This window comes from Podarcis muralis, chromosome 1 (genome assembly GCF_964188315.1).
Source record: "Podarcis muralis chromosome 1, rPodMur119.hap1.1, whole genome shotgun sequence".
Classification (NCBI taxonomy): domain Eukaryota; kingdom Metazoa; phylum Chordata; class Lepidosauria; order Squamata; family Lacertidae; genus Podarcis; species Podarcis muralis.
This window is the reverse complement of record NC_135655.1, coordinates 62,342,217-62,357,721: the sequence shown is the minus strand read 5'-3', so window position 1 is coordinate 62,357,721 and position 15,505 is coordinate 62,342,217. Positions and strand designations below refer to the sequence as shown.

General features: G+C 39.9%; 1 protein-coding gene across 8 annotated transcripts in view; it reads left to right on the top strand.

Annotated features, from left to right (window-relative positions):
- Positions 1 to 12: 12 nt before the first annotated feature.
- The window catches only part of CCDC34 (coiled-coil domain containing 34), a 19,944-nt gene continuing 4,451 nt past the window's right edge, over positions 13 to 15,505 (top strand). For 2 of the 8 annotated variants that reach the window (XR_003706738.2, XM_028729401.2), the window contains exons 1-6: positions 588 to 982; positions 4,680 to 4,809; positions 5,363 to 5,479; positions 9,430 to 9,588; positions 11,136 to 11,277; positions 14,078 to 14,168. Coding sequence is in view for 7 of the 8 variants with exons in the window: in XM_028729401.2 (XP_028585234.2) it covers positions 768 to 982; positions 4,680 to 4,809; positions 5,363 to 5,479; positions 9,430 to 9,588; positions 11,136 to 11,277; positions 14,078 to 14,168 (854 nt within the window). In the remaining variant the exon portion in view is untranslated. The other 6 variants (XM_028729371.2, XM_028729379.2, XM_028729362.2 and 3 more) reach the window with 6 other exon arrangements.

The following is a 15,505-nucleotide window of genomic DNA, read 5'->3' as shown; positions in this document are numbered from 1 at the left end:
CAAGAGGCAGCCCGACACGCGCTCCTTATGGTTCCGCATATTCTGAGCCCTCAGCTCTCCTCCTACTAAAAAGAGCTGCTCGGGCCGAGGCCGGGCCTTCGCCAACTCCAGGCCCGCGCGTGGCTGAGGGCGGGGGCGTTTCTGAAGGAACAAACCATAGTGACGGAGGCGGCGGGCATTGTTGAGGTAATTCAACCAAGCGACGTGGGGCGGGGCTGTGGAAGGGAGGCCGTTTTAGTGTTTCGTTTTGTTTTACTAATTTCGGGAAAGCGAAAAGAGGAGAGTAGACGCGGGAGGAGTAGCCGGGCCCGACTCCCCTCTCTTTCTGAGGACAAGAGAGCGGTGAAAGAGACCCTCAAGGCGGGCAAGCGGGCCGCCGGCGTCGCCGTTGCCATGGCGCCCGTTGCGCGTAGTGGTTGGCGGAGTGGGCCGCGCCGCGGGGACCGCTGGGAGCAGAGCAGGCGCTGCGAGTTTCAAAGCGGCGGCCTCAGGTAGAACGGCGGCTCTCCCGGCGTCGCTGTCCTCGGGGCGGTTGGGGAGGGAGCGCGGCGGCGGCAGCGGCGGCGCCTTGGGGGAGGGAGGTGCGGCCAAAGGCCTCGGAGGGGTGGAGGGCGGGCCGAGCAAGGCCTAGTAGTTGGTCCCTGGGGAGCTGAGGAGGTGAGAACAAAGAGGTTGAGTCCGGAGCTCCCTCAGGTGCGGAAGGCGGTCTTTGAGAAATGCCCGCCGCTCATTCTCACGTTCCTTCCTAGCAGGTCCGTGTCAGCGCCATGCCCACCTCCGTGCCCCCAAGTAGCAGGCGGGGGGCAGCCTATTCCACCCCACCCTCCCCTGCTAGCTCCGACGACGAGGGGGCCGGCAAGTCTTCCTCTTTCTCCCTGATCTCTCCGAGTTTCCACGGAAGTTTCCACCGAACGGGGCAGGAGGAAGAGGCAACATCAGCTAGCAGGGGATCAGGCATCCCTCAAAGGATTAAACAGCATAGGTAACGTGTCGATCACCCGTGCTGCAGCTCTTAGGCCCTGCTCAAGGATTATTTTTGTTGCTCATTATGTTTAGTAGACCTGCAATTTACACACATTTCGCTTGTGCACTTTCAGCTGTAGGCACTTGAGGAAAAAATTAGAAAGGGGGTGGCTGCCTGGGGAAAATTTGGCAGTTCCACCTGCTATTGCACCCAATGTGTTTTCACTATATTGATTTTGGCGTTATGCACTATTGTCAAAACATAACCCCCAAGTAAGTCACGGGTCTGCTGTACTTATTACCTAATACCGAAGACCGTCCCTGCGTGTTTACTAAACAGCAAATGCAATCTGTGCAGCAGTGAAACTGAGATACTACAGTATAATACGTTGCAATATCACATAAAACTACAGTACTGTGCAATAAAGCAATACAAGCCTTTAAAAAATATCTCTGCCTTGAGCCCACTGGAATAGCAACACCTTTCGAACTATATCATACCGACATGAAAAGTGTTCTGCATGCATAATTCCCCCGGATTGTGGTTGGCAGACTTGACACATGGGTTGCACAACTAGGGATTTGTGGCACAACAGGAGCTGGAGGATCTGTGGAGCTATGATGTAGCCAGGTGTCACCTTCCTGTCTGGGTAGTCAATAGACTACAGGCAAAATCAGACAAGGCACTGGGGCCTTCTGTGTACCTTAATTCATTTTAGACTAGTATTATATTATGCTTTGCCTTGGCTTATAGCATACTGGTCAAAAAACTGATCACTGTGGATTTACATAGATGTTGCATACTACATTCTACATAAAAATGCATTATGTATATGATAGTTGTGCTTGAAATTGTTCTTTTAGTGTTAGTGCAGACCTCCCTTGTTGTTATTCATATAAGGAAAGCAGCCTGAAACAGATGTGGGCTGTGAGAAAGCATGTGTGAGTAGAAATAGATTTGGATTTCTTTTCTCATCCTGAAGCAAAGTTCTTACTCCGAGATACTATTTATGGGTTAGCGGAGTCTGTAACCTGAAATGTATGTAACCTGAAGCGTATGTAACCCAAGGTACCACTGTATTCCTCTTTGGGCTCTTATTAAGCCACAGAAAGCCTGGGTATTAAAATAATAGAAAGCAACAAGACCTCCATTCAAGGCTGGCATGAAGAAATAGTGAACCTGCCATCTTATTTTAATTTATTTCCCAACATTTATATACCACTTGATTGTAATGAAACTTGAGTTGACAAAAACAGTAAAAGTATCAGTAAAAAAAAGTATTTAAAATATTCAAAGAATGATTAAAATCAGCAATAAGATAAAACCAGATTAAAACACCCAGCTAGTATGTTACCTGCAAATAGTAATATTTAGTAATTCTTTCTCTTATCCTCCCTCCAAAAAACCCTGTAGGAAATATTGCTAAAGATATTTGAGTGTTCCTGGTCTAAGATCCATTACATATTAACAACATACCCCTAAGCACATTTGCTCAGAAGTAATCTCAGGGAAAGATGGACTAAGATCTTTGAAAATTTAAAAATGCTATGAGACACCAGTGCCTCATTTTTTTCTATTTAAAAACTAAGCTAAAATAGTAAATATTTATTTAACTCTTCTAGTATATTGGTATTAGAAAGTCTGTCAAAATGAATCTTTGTCCGGGCATTAGTGAGAGTATTGTATTTTCTATGGCATGTTTATATCAAAGGTAATAGCTTTGATCTTCGTCACAGAATAGCTTTGATCTTGAACATACTTTCTCATACTTCTGAAATATTAGTTCAGTGTACAGTGTATGTTAAATGGGTAATACAATATGTTGCTGATTTGTAGACCTCATTAAGTAGTTTGTCTAGTTGACTAATGATTAAATATATTCGATTTGAAAAATAAATTCATAAATTGTGACTCTTTTAGAAAACAGGAATATGAATACACTGGCTATTTCAAAAAGAGCCCAGTGACTTTCAGTAACATTTTGATGTCGAAACCTTGCCAAGCAATGCTACATTATGTAGACATAGCCCACCTTGCTATGTCACAAAGCCCCCAGTTAGTACGTTATAGCTCAGATAATCCTGAGTATTGTATGTGTGTGTAGCTTGTCACATAAAACTGAATTTAGTTATTTAAGAACTATATTCATAAATTGAAAGTCTTTATATATGAGATTATACCATAAATGTAATTATTTAATGATATCTGATTCCCACCTATCCCCAGGCCTTAATGGTTAATTATCTGGTTTAGTGAACAGGTTGCAGTCCTGAAATGCATTTTTCTGTGCTGCTTTTGATAGGCTTTCCTCACTGTGCCTACCAGCAGTGGCGTAGCATGGGGGGTGCAGGGGGGCCCGGCCGCACCGGGCGCAACATCTGGGGGGCGCGCGCGGAAGAGACTCGAGTGCTAAAATCCACGGATTAGGGGGCGCAAATTACTTGCCTTGCCCCGGGTGCTGACAACCCACGCTACGCCACTGCCTACCAGTGTCAAATAGCTTCTTAGGTTCAAGCTACATCTTAACAACTATGCAAGTCAATTTCAGTCTCTTTGTATAAGTGAAATGAGGCTCTGTGATTACAAGTTTCAACAGAGGAATATATTTCCCTTCTTACTGCTCAAGTTGTTCTCCAGCTGCTTTTCTCCCCTTGGGGAGAGGATTTTAAACAGAAACACAGCAGAGAGGATTAATCAGTGTCTTTCTTTCCCCCTTCCCATTTTGCTCCTCCCCAGCCTCTAATTGTGGCCTTTAATATAAAAGTCAAGAGACCAGTTGCATTTCCATACTGTATTTTACTTTGGTTTTATGGTTTTATTTTGTACTTTAATATTATTGTATGTCATTTAGAGAGCTTTGCTGTTGTGCATCATAAACATGCTTTTAACTAAGAATAATACAGTTGTTAAAATAGTTAAACTGTACACTCTAGATGGTGCTGCCTTTGATAATGGTTTGGAAACTGTAGTTAGTACAAGTTCGGAATGTGGTATTTACATTCTTAACTGAGACTTTGTGTTATGATACTTGTAGGCAAGTATTAATCAGGTTGTATTGTTTACTGGTCCATATCTGGGCCCAGTTTTTGGTACTGGTCTTGACTTTTGAAGCTCTTCACAACTTAGGATCAGGATCAGACTGATTGAAAACTATATTGTTTCCATGTCCATGTGGACTGTTTACTTGTGCTTTAAGATCTTCAGTAGATGGTATTATGTCAGTGTCCAGCTGTCTGAGGCATAGTGATGGCTATCAGGAGATGGCCTTCTTTGTAGTGGGTCCATAATCTAGTGGTCTCTTCAAAGAAGCTCACCTAGTGCCTACTTCTTTGTTGTTTCAGCATGAGGCCAAAGTCCTTTTATTTTTCTAAATCTTCTAGTCAAAACCATAGTCCTTCAGATGTTTTTTACTTGGTACCTTTTAATTCTACTGTTTTTCCACTGCTGGAATACTTTGTAGGTTAACTGTTTTTGTGTTTTTAAATATAAACTTTCAGACATTTTTATTGAAGGACATTATAAAAGTATCTTAAATATTATACTTTGGTCCTTGTACTTCAATGAATTTTATAAGTAGTTTGTCAGTTTTAGGAATTGCTTCCAACCATACTGTACAAAAGAGGAAGATGTACATAATAAGACATCTTTGATACCATTAGCTAGTAAATGGCATTCCCATAAAACACTGTCTAATTTTATACCTGTCACTTCACAGTGCAGACCATTTTAAAGATACAAAAAGGAGAAATCGGCCAATTGTGGAAGAAAATCTCTCGCCATGGGAAGAGTGGTTCCTTTCCAAAGAGAAAGAGTTACGTGCTCGACTACAAGAACGAGCTATGAAGGTGAATACTTAATATAATTTACATTTGACAGCAGATTGCCAGGCACCAAAATGTACATTTCCCGTATTATTTCAGAAAAACAGATTTGGATGATTTATATTGCTTCATATATTGCTAACTGAAGCCATTCACTGGGTGTTGCCACTGTCACATGCTGACAGCTTCTAGGAGCAACAGCTGAGAACTCATTGCGGGGTGGGGTGGATGAGGACCAATGATGGACAAACTACTCAGAAAAAGCACCACATGTCCCTCACCAGAGATACTGATGTTAAAGACAACTTCAGCCCTTTATACATGAAGAAGTGTCTCCAGCCCCATCGTTCCCCCTGTGGAATGCCCTCCCATCAGATGTCAAGGAAATAAAAAACTCTCTGACTTTTAAAAGACACCTGAAGGCAGCCCTGTATGGAGAAGGGCTGTTTGATGTTTTACTGTGCTTGATATTTTAATTTATTGGAAGCTGCCCAGAGTGGCTGAGGCAAACCAGTCAGATGGGTGAAATAATAAAAATAGTAGTAGTAGTAGTAATGTTTTGTTGTTGTTCTTATAGGAGGTGAATCAGGAAAAGGAGAAAAGGAGGGAAAAACAGGAACGCGAAATAAAAAAAAAGCTGGCTGAAGAGAAGCACAAAGAATGGGTCCAGAAAAAAAATGAAGAGGTGAAAAGGGTGAAGAATTTCATGGCCTTTTTCTTAAATAATGTCTTACATTTTTCACATAGCCAGTTATTTCCTTTTTATGTGTACTTGGCCTGGTCTAGGAATAACATAAATTACCAAGCTATCATAAACACTGTTGGATTTCATGCTAATACAGATATTTTTTTCCACATTTTTTTCATAGTTCAACAGGAATGAATTGCATACTTAGTCTCCAGGGGTCTGTGCTTAAAGCTTGACACCTATAATGTCAGTGGCAGTAATTAATACGAGTTTATTAAATGGAGGAGTATCTGAGCAATCCTACAAATGTCTATTCAAAAGAAAGTTCCATTAAATGACGCTAATTCCCAAGACTGGGTTGAGGACTGTAGCCTTAGTATTCTTCTAGCTATTTTTAATATCAGTAGGCACATCAGTCCTATTCCATTCTGTCCACTTTCAGCATGGAAGCAGACTTAAGTCTACTCCATCCTGTTTCTATACGGAAAACAAAACTACTCATAGGGTGGTCCAGGGGCTACCTCTGAGTCTGTTTTCAATTTTAAAGGTAATTCCATGTAGGGAAACCATTATTTATACAGTCTCCCTGAGAGTGATGGCATGTCATAAATTCTGATGACTCCCAGTTTTGCTATTTGCAATGCACAACAGCAGGAGAGGATGCTCATGTTCCAGATGCTATTCAGGTGGCTGGAATTACCATTAAAAATGAAAATAGACTCGGAAGCAACCCTCAAACACATCTTGTTGTGGAACCTGTAGGAATGTTGATTCCAAAGTGGACTCCAAATCCAGTCTGCTTATTGATCCAGGTGGTTCACATCAGGTGAGTCTGCTTAAAACCAGTTTGTCAGTTCTACTCCATACCTCCTTTTGAATAATGAAAAGTTATATTAGACTGGTATTGTGTCTGGTTGAGATTCAGAGTAGTCTTACTGTAGATATTCAAAACAGATTAAAAGCATACTGGTTTTGAGAATATGTATGCTAATAGTAGATAGTCACCAGGTCACAAACCTTATTTTAGTGCATACTTTATTCTATAGATATGCAGAGCTAAAGGAACGTTTGTCCTTTCAGTCCACCACTTCCTCACCATATGCAAGAACAAAAAGGTTTTGGCACAACATTATTTAAATAAATTATAGGCTTGCCCTTTGAATCAAAGTGTGGTAGTTTGAGACTAGAATCAATTAGACTGACCAAGTGAAAAATGTTAACTCTTACAGGGTAAAGTCCAGGGTAAAAAGTTAGTTCAGTTTGAAAGTAGATGAGCTTAGGTTAATATACTCTTTGCATGTTGTATTTTATCTTGGTGGCTAGCCATTTCAGGCAGCATTGTGTGGAAATGTGGGATATACATTTAAATAATAAATCAGTAATAATACCTACAGCAGCACAAGTACAGAAATGTTTGTAAAGAAGCACCTTATGAATAGGTGCACCAATTTTATTGCTTCCTAAGCTGCTGTCACCAGCTCACAGAGGAGGTTGACAGTGATGTGGGAAGTAACCACTGCTCCTTCAGGGTTGCATGTGGTACTCCTTTACAATGATTCACTAGTGGCATGTGATTGGACCATGCTACAGCAGATCCCAGCAGATCGGCATACCAGTTGTTGGAAACCACAGGAGGGGAGGTTGCTCTTGTGTTCTGGTCCTGCTTGTGGGCTTCCCATGGGCATCTGGTTGGCCACTGTGAGAACAGGATACTGCACTAGATATTTTTCCCCACAGACTCTTCATATGTTCTTACATGTACTTACTAGTATCATAGAACAGTGACATCTGTTTAAACCATAGTAGTATAAACACTTCAAGCCCTGATTTAATTATTGTCAAGTTGGAGAAGCTGATACTAGCAGATGAGGTGTACAGTGCATGTTCAAACAGGGAAGGACAGTTGAATGAATTAGAATTTCCTCATGACATAGAATGGCATCTGAATAAATGCCAAGCAAAATGGTTAGCAGGATTATAGAAAAGGGATAATGACAAAGGTATTTGGTTTATGCATTGCTTCAAATCACATTAGAGGGTGGGGTAAGTTTTGTAAAGGTTTTTCTTAAGAGAAGAATCTTAATGCGGTCTGCTCACCCTTGAATATCTTGGCCCAGACTACTTTCATCATTTATAATATAACCACCTCTCTGAGAACTCGGAGTAGTGTACATGGTGTCATCCCTTTCCAGCATTGCTTGTGCATCAATTGGCTAGGTTGACAGCTATTGACTCAATGTATCTTGGGGAGGTTCAAGGCTGAACCTGTGACTTAGCAGTTGAAGTCCCAACACTCCAGCCACTACACCAAACTTACTCTTCTTTATGTTTTGTATAAAGGAAACTAGTAGGCACAGGAAAATAAATGAAAGCGTTCTTAGTGCAGTGTTGAAATTCTTTAAAACAGTAATGTGTAAGTCAGTGGAATCATTACTGTTTTATTAATCTGATCTTTTTTTCTTTTCCTTATTTATTAAATTTCTATACCACCCTTCAAGGATCACAGGGTGTTTACAATATAAAAATACATACAATAATAACAAACTAGCCTGGTATATGTATGCATTGCTGCTGTTTGCAAGTGCCACTGTTTGCAGTAATCAATGTTTGTAAAGGGCAGAAGGTATTGTAAAGGTATTGCATTATCCCCCTATTCCTTTTAAGTTTTTGATTGAAATAAAGTTGAAAAGGGGTATGCCTGCAAGCTTCATTTGTTTGTATTATCTCTAATAATGTTCTTGGGTGGAGTAGTGGGAACTGAAGTCTTTCATCCTAAGGATAACTGGTATTTTTAGAATAAATTAATTTGACAGAACTCTGTGATTGTCAATGGCATTAAAGGGTATATAAACTCATCAGTAATTTAAAAAAAATAGATCGTATCACTAATGAAGACAAGATCAAAGCATTTTTTCTGAGAAGAAGCAGACTGAAAACACATATGTATTTTGAAGTGTAGACATGACAAATATGTAGCTTTCTAGTTCTTTTTATCAGGACCAAAAACTCACTGAGGTAATGGGCTGTCTATGCAAGTCATATTTTTCTCTTAACTAATAAATTGTGGAACAAATAAAACTTTAAACAACATTTAATATGATATTAATCATAGAAATAAATAGGCAGAATTGAACCAGGGTCTCCATGCCAATCAATCTGAAACAAGCCTGAGCAGTGGGAAGAACTTGATTTAGGGCCTGGCACACCCTTTTATGTTCCAGCCTGTGTTCTGGGTTCCCCTTGGCTAATCTGGGCATAAGGCGCTTTTCCAAGAAAAGGTGAAGCCAAGCAATCTAGGCGGTCTCTTTCATGAAGCACAAGTACATTGGCAAATGCTTATTTCACAAACCAGTTTATTAATTTACAGGGAACATAAAAACTCACAGCATAAAAAAAATACTTACACTTTTATTGAAGATTGTCAAAGGCAGCTAGAGCTTTCCGTTATTTAACTGGTCCTTTTGTTTATAGTGTCCAGAGGTTGCTGCATGGAGTTATCTGTAGTTGTCCATGCTTGGCCTAGCTGCAGGTAACTCATCTCTTCATCTGGCTAACCACCTACAAACTGGTCATATCTCTTTCACTGTAAAAAAACAACACAAACAACAACAACACACACGCAAAGAAACCACCAACTTGAGTAATCATATCAAGACGTTCATACCACCTGTGCAACATTCATGTGAATCAGTAGTGTCAGTACAATGGGAAAGCACAGTGTTTCCAGATACCAGGAGCTATTCACATTTGAGCTGAATGCTGCAAGAAGAATGACAGAAGGCACCTACCTATCTGGACCAGTGAATTACCTTTATCTGGGTTTTACCACTTGGCGTACAAGAAAAAAAATCTGCAAATAGAGAACAAGGATATGAGGGGAAAGGGTTCTAGTCTAAACTTTTTGTAGGAGTTGTTATTACTGCTCTCTCCTAAATGTTTTTTATTATTATCTACAGGAAAAACGGGAAAGGGAACTTAAGCTCAGCAAAGAGATGGCAGAAAAAGCAGCCAAAGAACTTGAGAGAGCACAATCAAAGGAAAAGTCGCGAGAGATGTATCAGGAATGGCTAAAGAAAAAGAAAATGGAAGAAGGTCAGAAGAAGAAGGAAGAGAAGGTAACTTTTATCCCATTTTTTCATTTGAAGAGATGCCGATCTGGTTTTGGTTGCTCTTAGAGGTGTAACCCACACATAGTTCTCATCTGGAATGAGTTCCCGTTTTGAGGATTTTTCTTATCCTCTACTTTGCAGCTTGGCTTACTTGATGAATTTATTTGTATAGCTTTGTTGATTAAGTTAGTCTTGGAATCATAGAGAAATTTATAGCATACTGCATGTGCAATATTGTAATCGAGATGTCTTTCAGAGCGATTAATGGGTGATGAAGATGTATGCTAATGTGAGGAGTAATCCGTTTTTGTTTCAGAAAAGGGATGGGGTACAATGAAGCTTGTGAACGTTGCAGTGTTATCAAAGTTTATTAAATGCACACTTCATTTTCTAGCTCCCCTTCATGGTATAACTGTTATTCACAGCTACATAAGAATCACAGGATTTCTAAAAGAATTGTGTTTTTGTTCAACTGGCGCCAAACAGTTTGTAGATTTTGCAGATATACGGATATACCATTCTCTGAAAGTTGTATTTTTAAACCAACAACATATCTTGTTGGACTGATATTATGATGCAACTGAAACATGTTACTCCATAACAATAGTAATAACAAAATTCATATAGTGTTTTTTGATTGTTCACAGCCTTCCACCCATGTATCATGTCAGTAATCTGGACGCAATGCAAGGGGTTGGTTTTGACCTTTAAGGTCCTTCACAGCTTGGGACCAGGCTAGCTGAAGGACTGCCATTTTCCACATGTACCTACCTGGACCCTGAGATCTTCAAACATCCTTCTCCAAGTGCGCCCACTGAGTGAGGTGTGGCAGGTGGCTATGGGAGAGGGAACCTACTTGGTGGTAGCACCCTAGATGTGGGATGTTATACCCAGAGAGGCTCACCAGGCACCTGGTTTATTCTCATTTTGGCACCAGGTGAAAATCTTTTTTTATTTTCCCAAGCCTTTTAATCTCTTTTGGCATTAAGGTGTTTTAACTCTACAACTCATTTCTTTAAGCTGTATTTATACTTCTAGTATCTTATTACTGAATTTTAAATTGATTTCTTTCTCGATTTATGCCTCCTTGAGAACTTTGTTATAGGGTTCCTCTAAATACTGTAAATAAACTCTTCTTTAAGGTAGGTCAGTAACATCTCCATATTACAAATTGTAGAACTTAAATAATAGTGTTCACCTGGTGAATTCGTTGCTGAGATTACATTTGAATTAGGGAGAGGATGCTTCACTACACTGTGTCCTGATAGTACATTGGTGGCCTTGTTTTGTAAATCATGAAAACATACATGAAACTTTTGAAACACCAAATGTATAAACCAGCCAAAATGAGAGACTTTAAAATCTTGTTTATGTCAGTGTTGGAATTAGAACATGAGTTTAAATCTTTCAAATTCAAATCAGTAGGACTTACAGGTGCTTAACTATAATTGGATTGTACCCAGAGTAATTGGTTACAGTGGTGAAGTAATACATTTGGAAGAAGACAGTTGTATTAAGACATTTTGGCATTCTTGGCTCTTTTCCTTTTGTAGGAGAAGGAAAAACAACGGGAAGCTGAACTACAGGAGAAAAAAGAAAAATCAGAGCAGATGTTCAAAGAATGGCTGCAAAATTCCAAAACTAAGCCCCGCCAAGCATCAGCTGGCTGTGCCTCTGCAGATGGGAAAGATACTGGTTTGTATCTGTACTAGACAGACTAATACAGTCTTCATAACTTGTGTAGCAGGAGTAGTTTTCTGATACTTTTACTATTTATTTTTGAATATTTTGTTTTAAATGTTCATCTGCTAGAACTCCTTAGCCATAGATGTGAATACAGACAGGCCACAAACAGTACATGTTGCCCCACATTAAGGAATGTGTATATTTGGTCCCATTCCACACCCCAAATAACTCAAGATTATATCATTGGAAATCTTCTACTTTTGAAAGCATTCATTTTGGTCAGTAGAGTTCAGTAAAATATACTGGCACATACATTCTTGTTCTTTGCAGTGCCTATTCTTCCAAGAATGCTCTTCTATTCATATATTTATTAAATGTTTAATCTGCCTTTATACTGATTAACATCTTCCAGAGTTGATGGCAGCCTCCTCAATTAGAGAAGACTCCTTGCTGCAGAAGTTTAAGCTAAACTTGTGAGCATCTGACAGAAGCCATGCAGTGCTGAGGGGAGCAAAAAGCAGTTCCATAGTTTCTTTGCACTCACTTTTTCTCTTCACATGAGTAATGACTGAAGGGGGCTAAAGATTATGGTTTCTGCCTGCACCTAAAACATTGGGCCTTATCGTCAAACCTTTCAAGGCAAATGTAGCCACCACCTTTGAGACAGATTCATAAGTTTGGACCTCAGCTCATGCTAGGCCTATTGAAGGTTTTACCAATGAAGAAAATTGGCCTCTCTCATATCGGCCCAGATCTAATTTTTGTGCAGTGTAGAAGTTGTCTTTGGGTAGATATCCTGAGTCAAGTTATGCAGGCTTATGCCCTGTTGAAATCAGTTGGCCTGACACCATGTGCATGACTCCAGCCTGCCTAGCCACCCTTGATCCTATTTTCAATAAAACACATCCTGTTACAGCCAGAAAAGCATATTTGTTGTTTCTGGCCTTATTTTTTTTTCTAGAAAAAAATAAGCATACTTGTCATTTAAATGACATTTCTTTCATAGTTATTTGCCAAATGTGTTGCACTTATAAAAATGTTAACCTAAACTATTTGCTGGGAGAGGCTGCTGTTCCTTTTGAACACTAAACAGCACACCAGACACAAAACCAGTTGCTGTTTTGCTTTGGTTTGATTATAGATAGTGGTGCATACTTCTTTCATGCTTTGTCTTGGGACATTGTTACAGTACTTGCAGACAGCTGCTGTCACTTGTCTAAGTAATTTATTAAAAATATTCTTCCCAGTTTTGTTCACAGTAGAGAACATATTCCAGACTTTGTTTTGACCACTCCAATGAAATGTATTTACATTTCTTTCCAGACAAATAGGATTGTTATGGCAAAGGCACCACATTCCTGCTGCCATAATTTAGGTATAGCCCATGCAGCACGCTCTCCTTCTCTGATAAACAGTGATAAAAATTAAGCAATGATGAAAATAAACTGACCTTTAACATTGGCATTTTGGGTAGCAAATTCAGTGCTCTCACACTGGTGAATGGAAGGAAATTGACAGAAGAGGAGTTTTGTGTCTCTTCCTGTGCCCCTGAAATTGTCTCTGGAGGGTTGGAGCATGACATAGATCGCTTGGGGAGGGAGGTCACCTAAAATTGGGCAATGCACCTTGCTCAAACCAAGCTCTACTCACACGTGATGCCTCCATCCAGTTTTGTGTGACTCCCCCCTGCTCTCACTGGCAGCCTCCTGTGCCTCATGCCACTCTGTTTAGGAAAGTTTCCTTACCCTCCAGGGAGTGATGACAGCAAAGTTCCCTTCCATGAACTTTCTTAAATTCATGGGATATCAGGATCCGAGACACTGTTCATTATACTGCTGAGATCTACAGAGTGGAAGTATATTTGTATATTTATTGTCCTGTAAATTGCCCAGGGATGTGTTAAAGACATCCTTAAAGGCCATTGTAAGGTATCGTGAGATCTCAGTTGATCTTTTAGGTGAAGAAAGTTAAATAGGATACAATATAGGCCAGCTGATCCCTTATTTTTTACAAACTATAAAATTGTATATAAAGTATAAGCTCTGAAAGTGAAAAAAAATCCTGGTTCATTGAATGTAGGAAAGGAACTATGCAGACTATAACTGCTGGAAGGATTTGTAGTCTTAGATAGATGGTACATTTAAAAAACCCAAAAAACTTTTGTGTAAAATTTCATTAAAGTGGCAGAGTTCTTGGGCAGAACAATCATAAGCTGGTGATGGGGGATGCTGTGCAGAGAGAGAAATCGCTACTTCCGAAGTGCTGGCAACTTTTGCAAGCCACAGGGGGAAGGGGATATATGGCTTATTTATTTATATCTATTTTGCATTTCAGTAACACTAATGAAAGAAGAAATAAGCCAACTCTGCAGATAGCGTTCTTTCTCACTTTGGGTGGAGGTGTCAGGAGACAATGGAACTTTAGACAGCTCCAACGTCTCCCTGATACAATGCTGACATCTCTCCCTGTGTCTGGTTCTGCTGTGCTTGGAGAACCACTTTCAGTAAAGCAGTAGCCGACCTTTCCACTCCTGCACATAGCAAAGCTCTGCCTGCACAACTCCCTCTTTGCCTGTAGAGAGGTGGATCTACAGCATCTTCCAGCCCCTCGGCTGCCCTCCCATGAAGCATAGAATGATCCCTGAATCTTAACTTAGAATGACTAACCCCGCAGTGTTGTCGACTCAGAGGCGAGCCTTTCTTTGTTCAATGGGTTTTGTTCATAGGTAAGTATGTAGGATTGCACCCTAAGAAACAATGTTATTGCCAATAGTTTAGATTGAAACACTGTGCTTCTTTAAACATTCCAGGCTATCCAGAAGGAAGTACATATCCAGCTCCAGCCTTTTACAATCCAGTCCCTTGGAAACCAGTTCATGTGCCTCCTCCCAAGGAAGAAAAGTATGTTTCAGTGAAGAAAAATAAGAGGCCTAAATCCAGTCACACATATAGACCTTCTATGCCTTTTCATAAATCCAAAAGCAGTCTTTATATTGGGTCATTGTGCAGAATCCAGAGATAGTTCAGGGCTCATTATTTTTATTTTAACTTGGCCTTATAGTGTAATTTATGATGTATTACTGACATTTTGTAAACAGCTATCCTTAATTGTAGGCAAATGTTTTTGATTTTCTTGTTAAAATAAGGCACGCAGGACAAAATCACTGTCATTTTAATGTATTATGTGTGATGCATTGTGAGCCATATTTTAAACAATAAAAAGTAATTATTTTCAACCTTTCCCTAATATTCTTCTACTTTAGGTACTGTATTTGCAGATGCAACTTCTAGTGCTCCTGTGCTTAGCATTGAGATTGTTGCTTTAGAAGTTTATAGTAATGTCAGAGTAAGAAGGCATATCTTTTCTAAGAGTAAGGTTTTGGATTTAAGCTCATTTGGGCCTGTTAACAGCTGTGGGACTATGTGTGCTTTAATCTAACTGTATTTATGTAACCAGTTTGCAGAGTGTGACGTCAAGGAACTTTCTGATACCACTTCTGTTAAATGATTTGTGAAATGCTCCCCTTTGCTCTACTATAACCTGCTATGGAATAATCAAACAGTATTTATTTTATGTAGCACTGTTGTAGCTTTCCAGAGTGTACTACATTTTCTGCTCCTCTTAGCTCTTTTCTGGTGAATTTTAAATACTAAGTACTTCTTTGTGGATTTTTAATAAGTAAATAGTGATTTAAAAAAGGTAAAGGACCCCTGACAGTTAAGTCCAGTCGCAAACGACTCTAGGGTTGTGGCACTCATTTCGCTTTTGAGGCCAAGGGAGCCAACGTTTGTCCGCAGACAGTTTTTCCAGGTCATGTGGCCAGCATGACTAAGCCACTTCTGGCGAAACCAGAGCAGCACACGGAAACGCCATTTACCTTCCCGCTGGAGCGGTACCTATTTATCTACTTGCACTTTGACGTGCTTTCGAACTGCTAGGTTGGCAGGAGCTGGGACTGAGCAACAGGAGCTCACCCCGTGGCGGGGATTCGAACCACCAACCTTCTGATTGGCAAGCCCTAGGCTCTGTGGTTTAGACCACAGTGCCACCCATGTGTGGCTTATTTAACAGTTTTGAATACATCTTCCTTAGTGCAGTGTTTTGGCGAGCATTTTTTTAAAAAAATTATTTAAATATAAAAGTAAAGATTTCAAAAAAAAAAAAATGCTTGTCACAATAATATAACAAAAACAATTATTAGAAAATGCAATTAATATTCTTTCTGAATCTTTTTGGC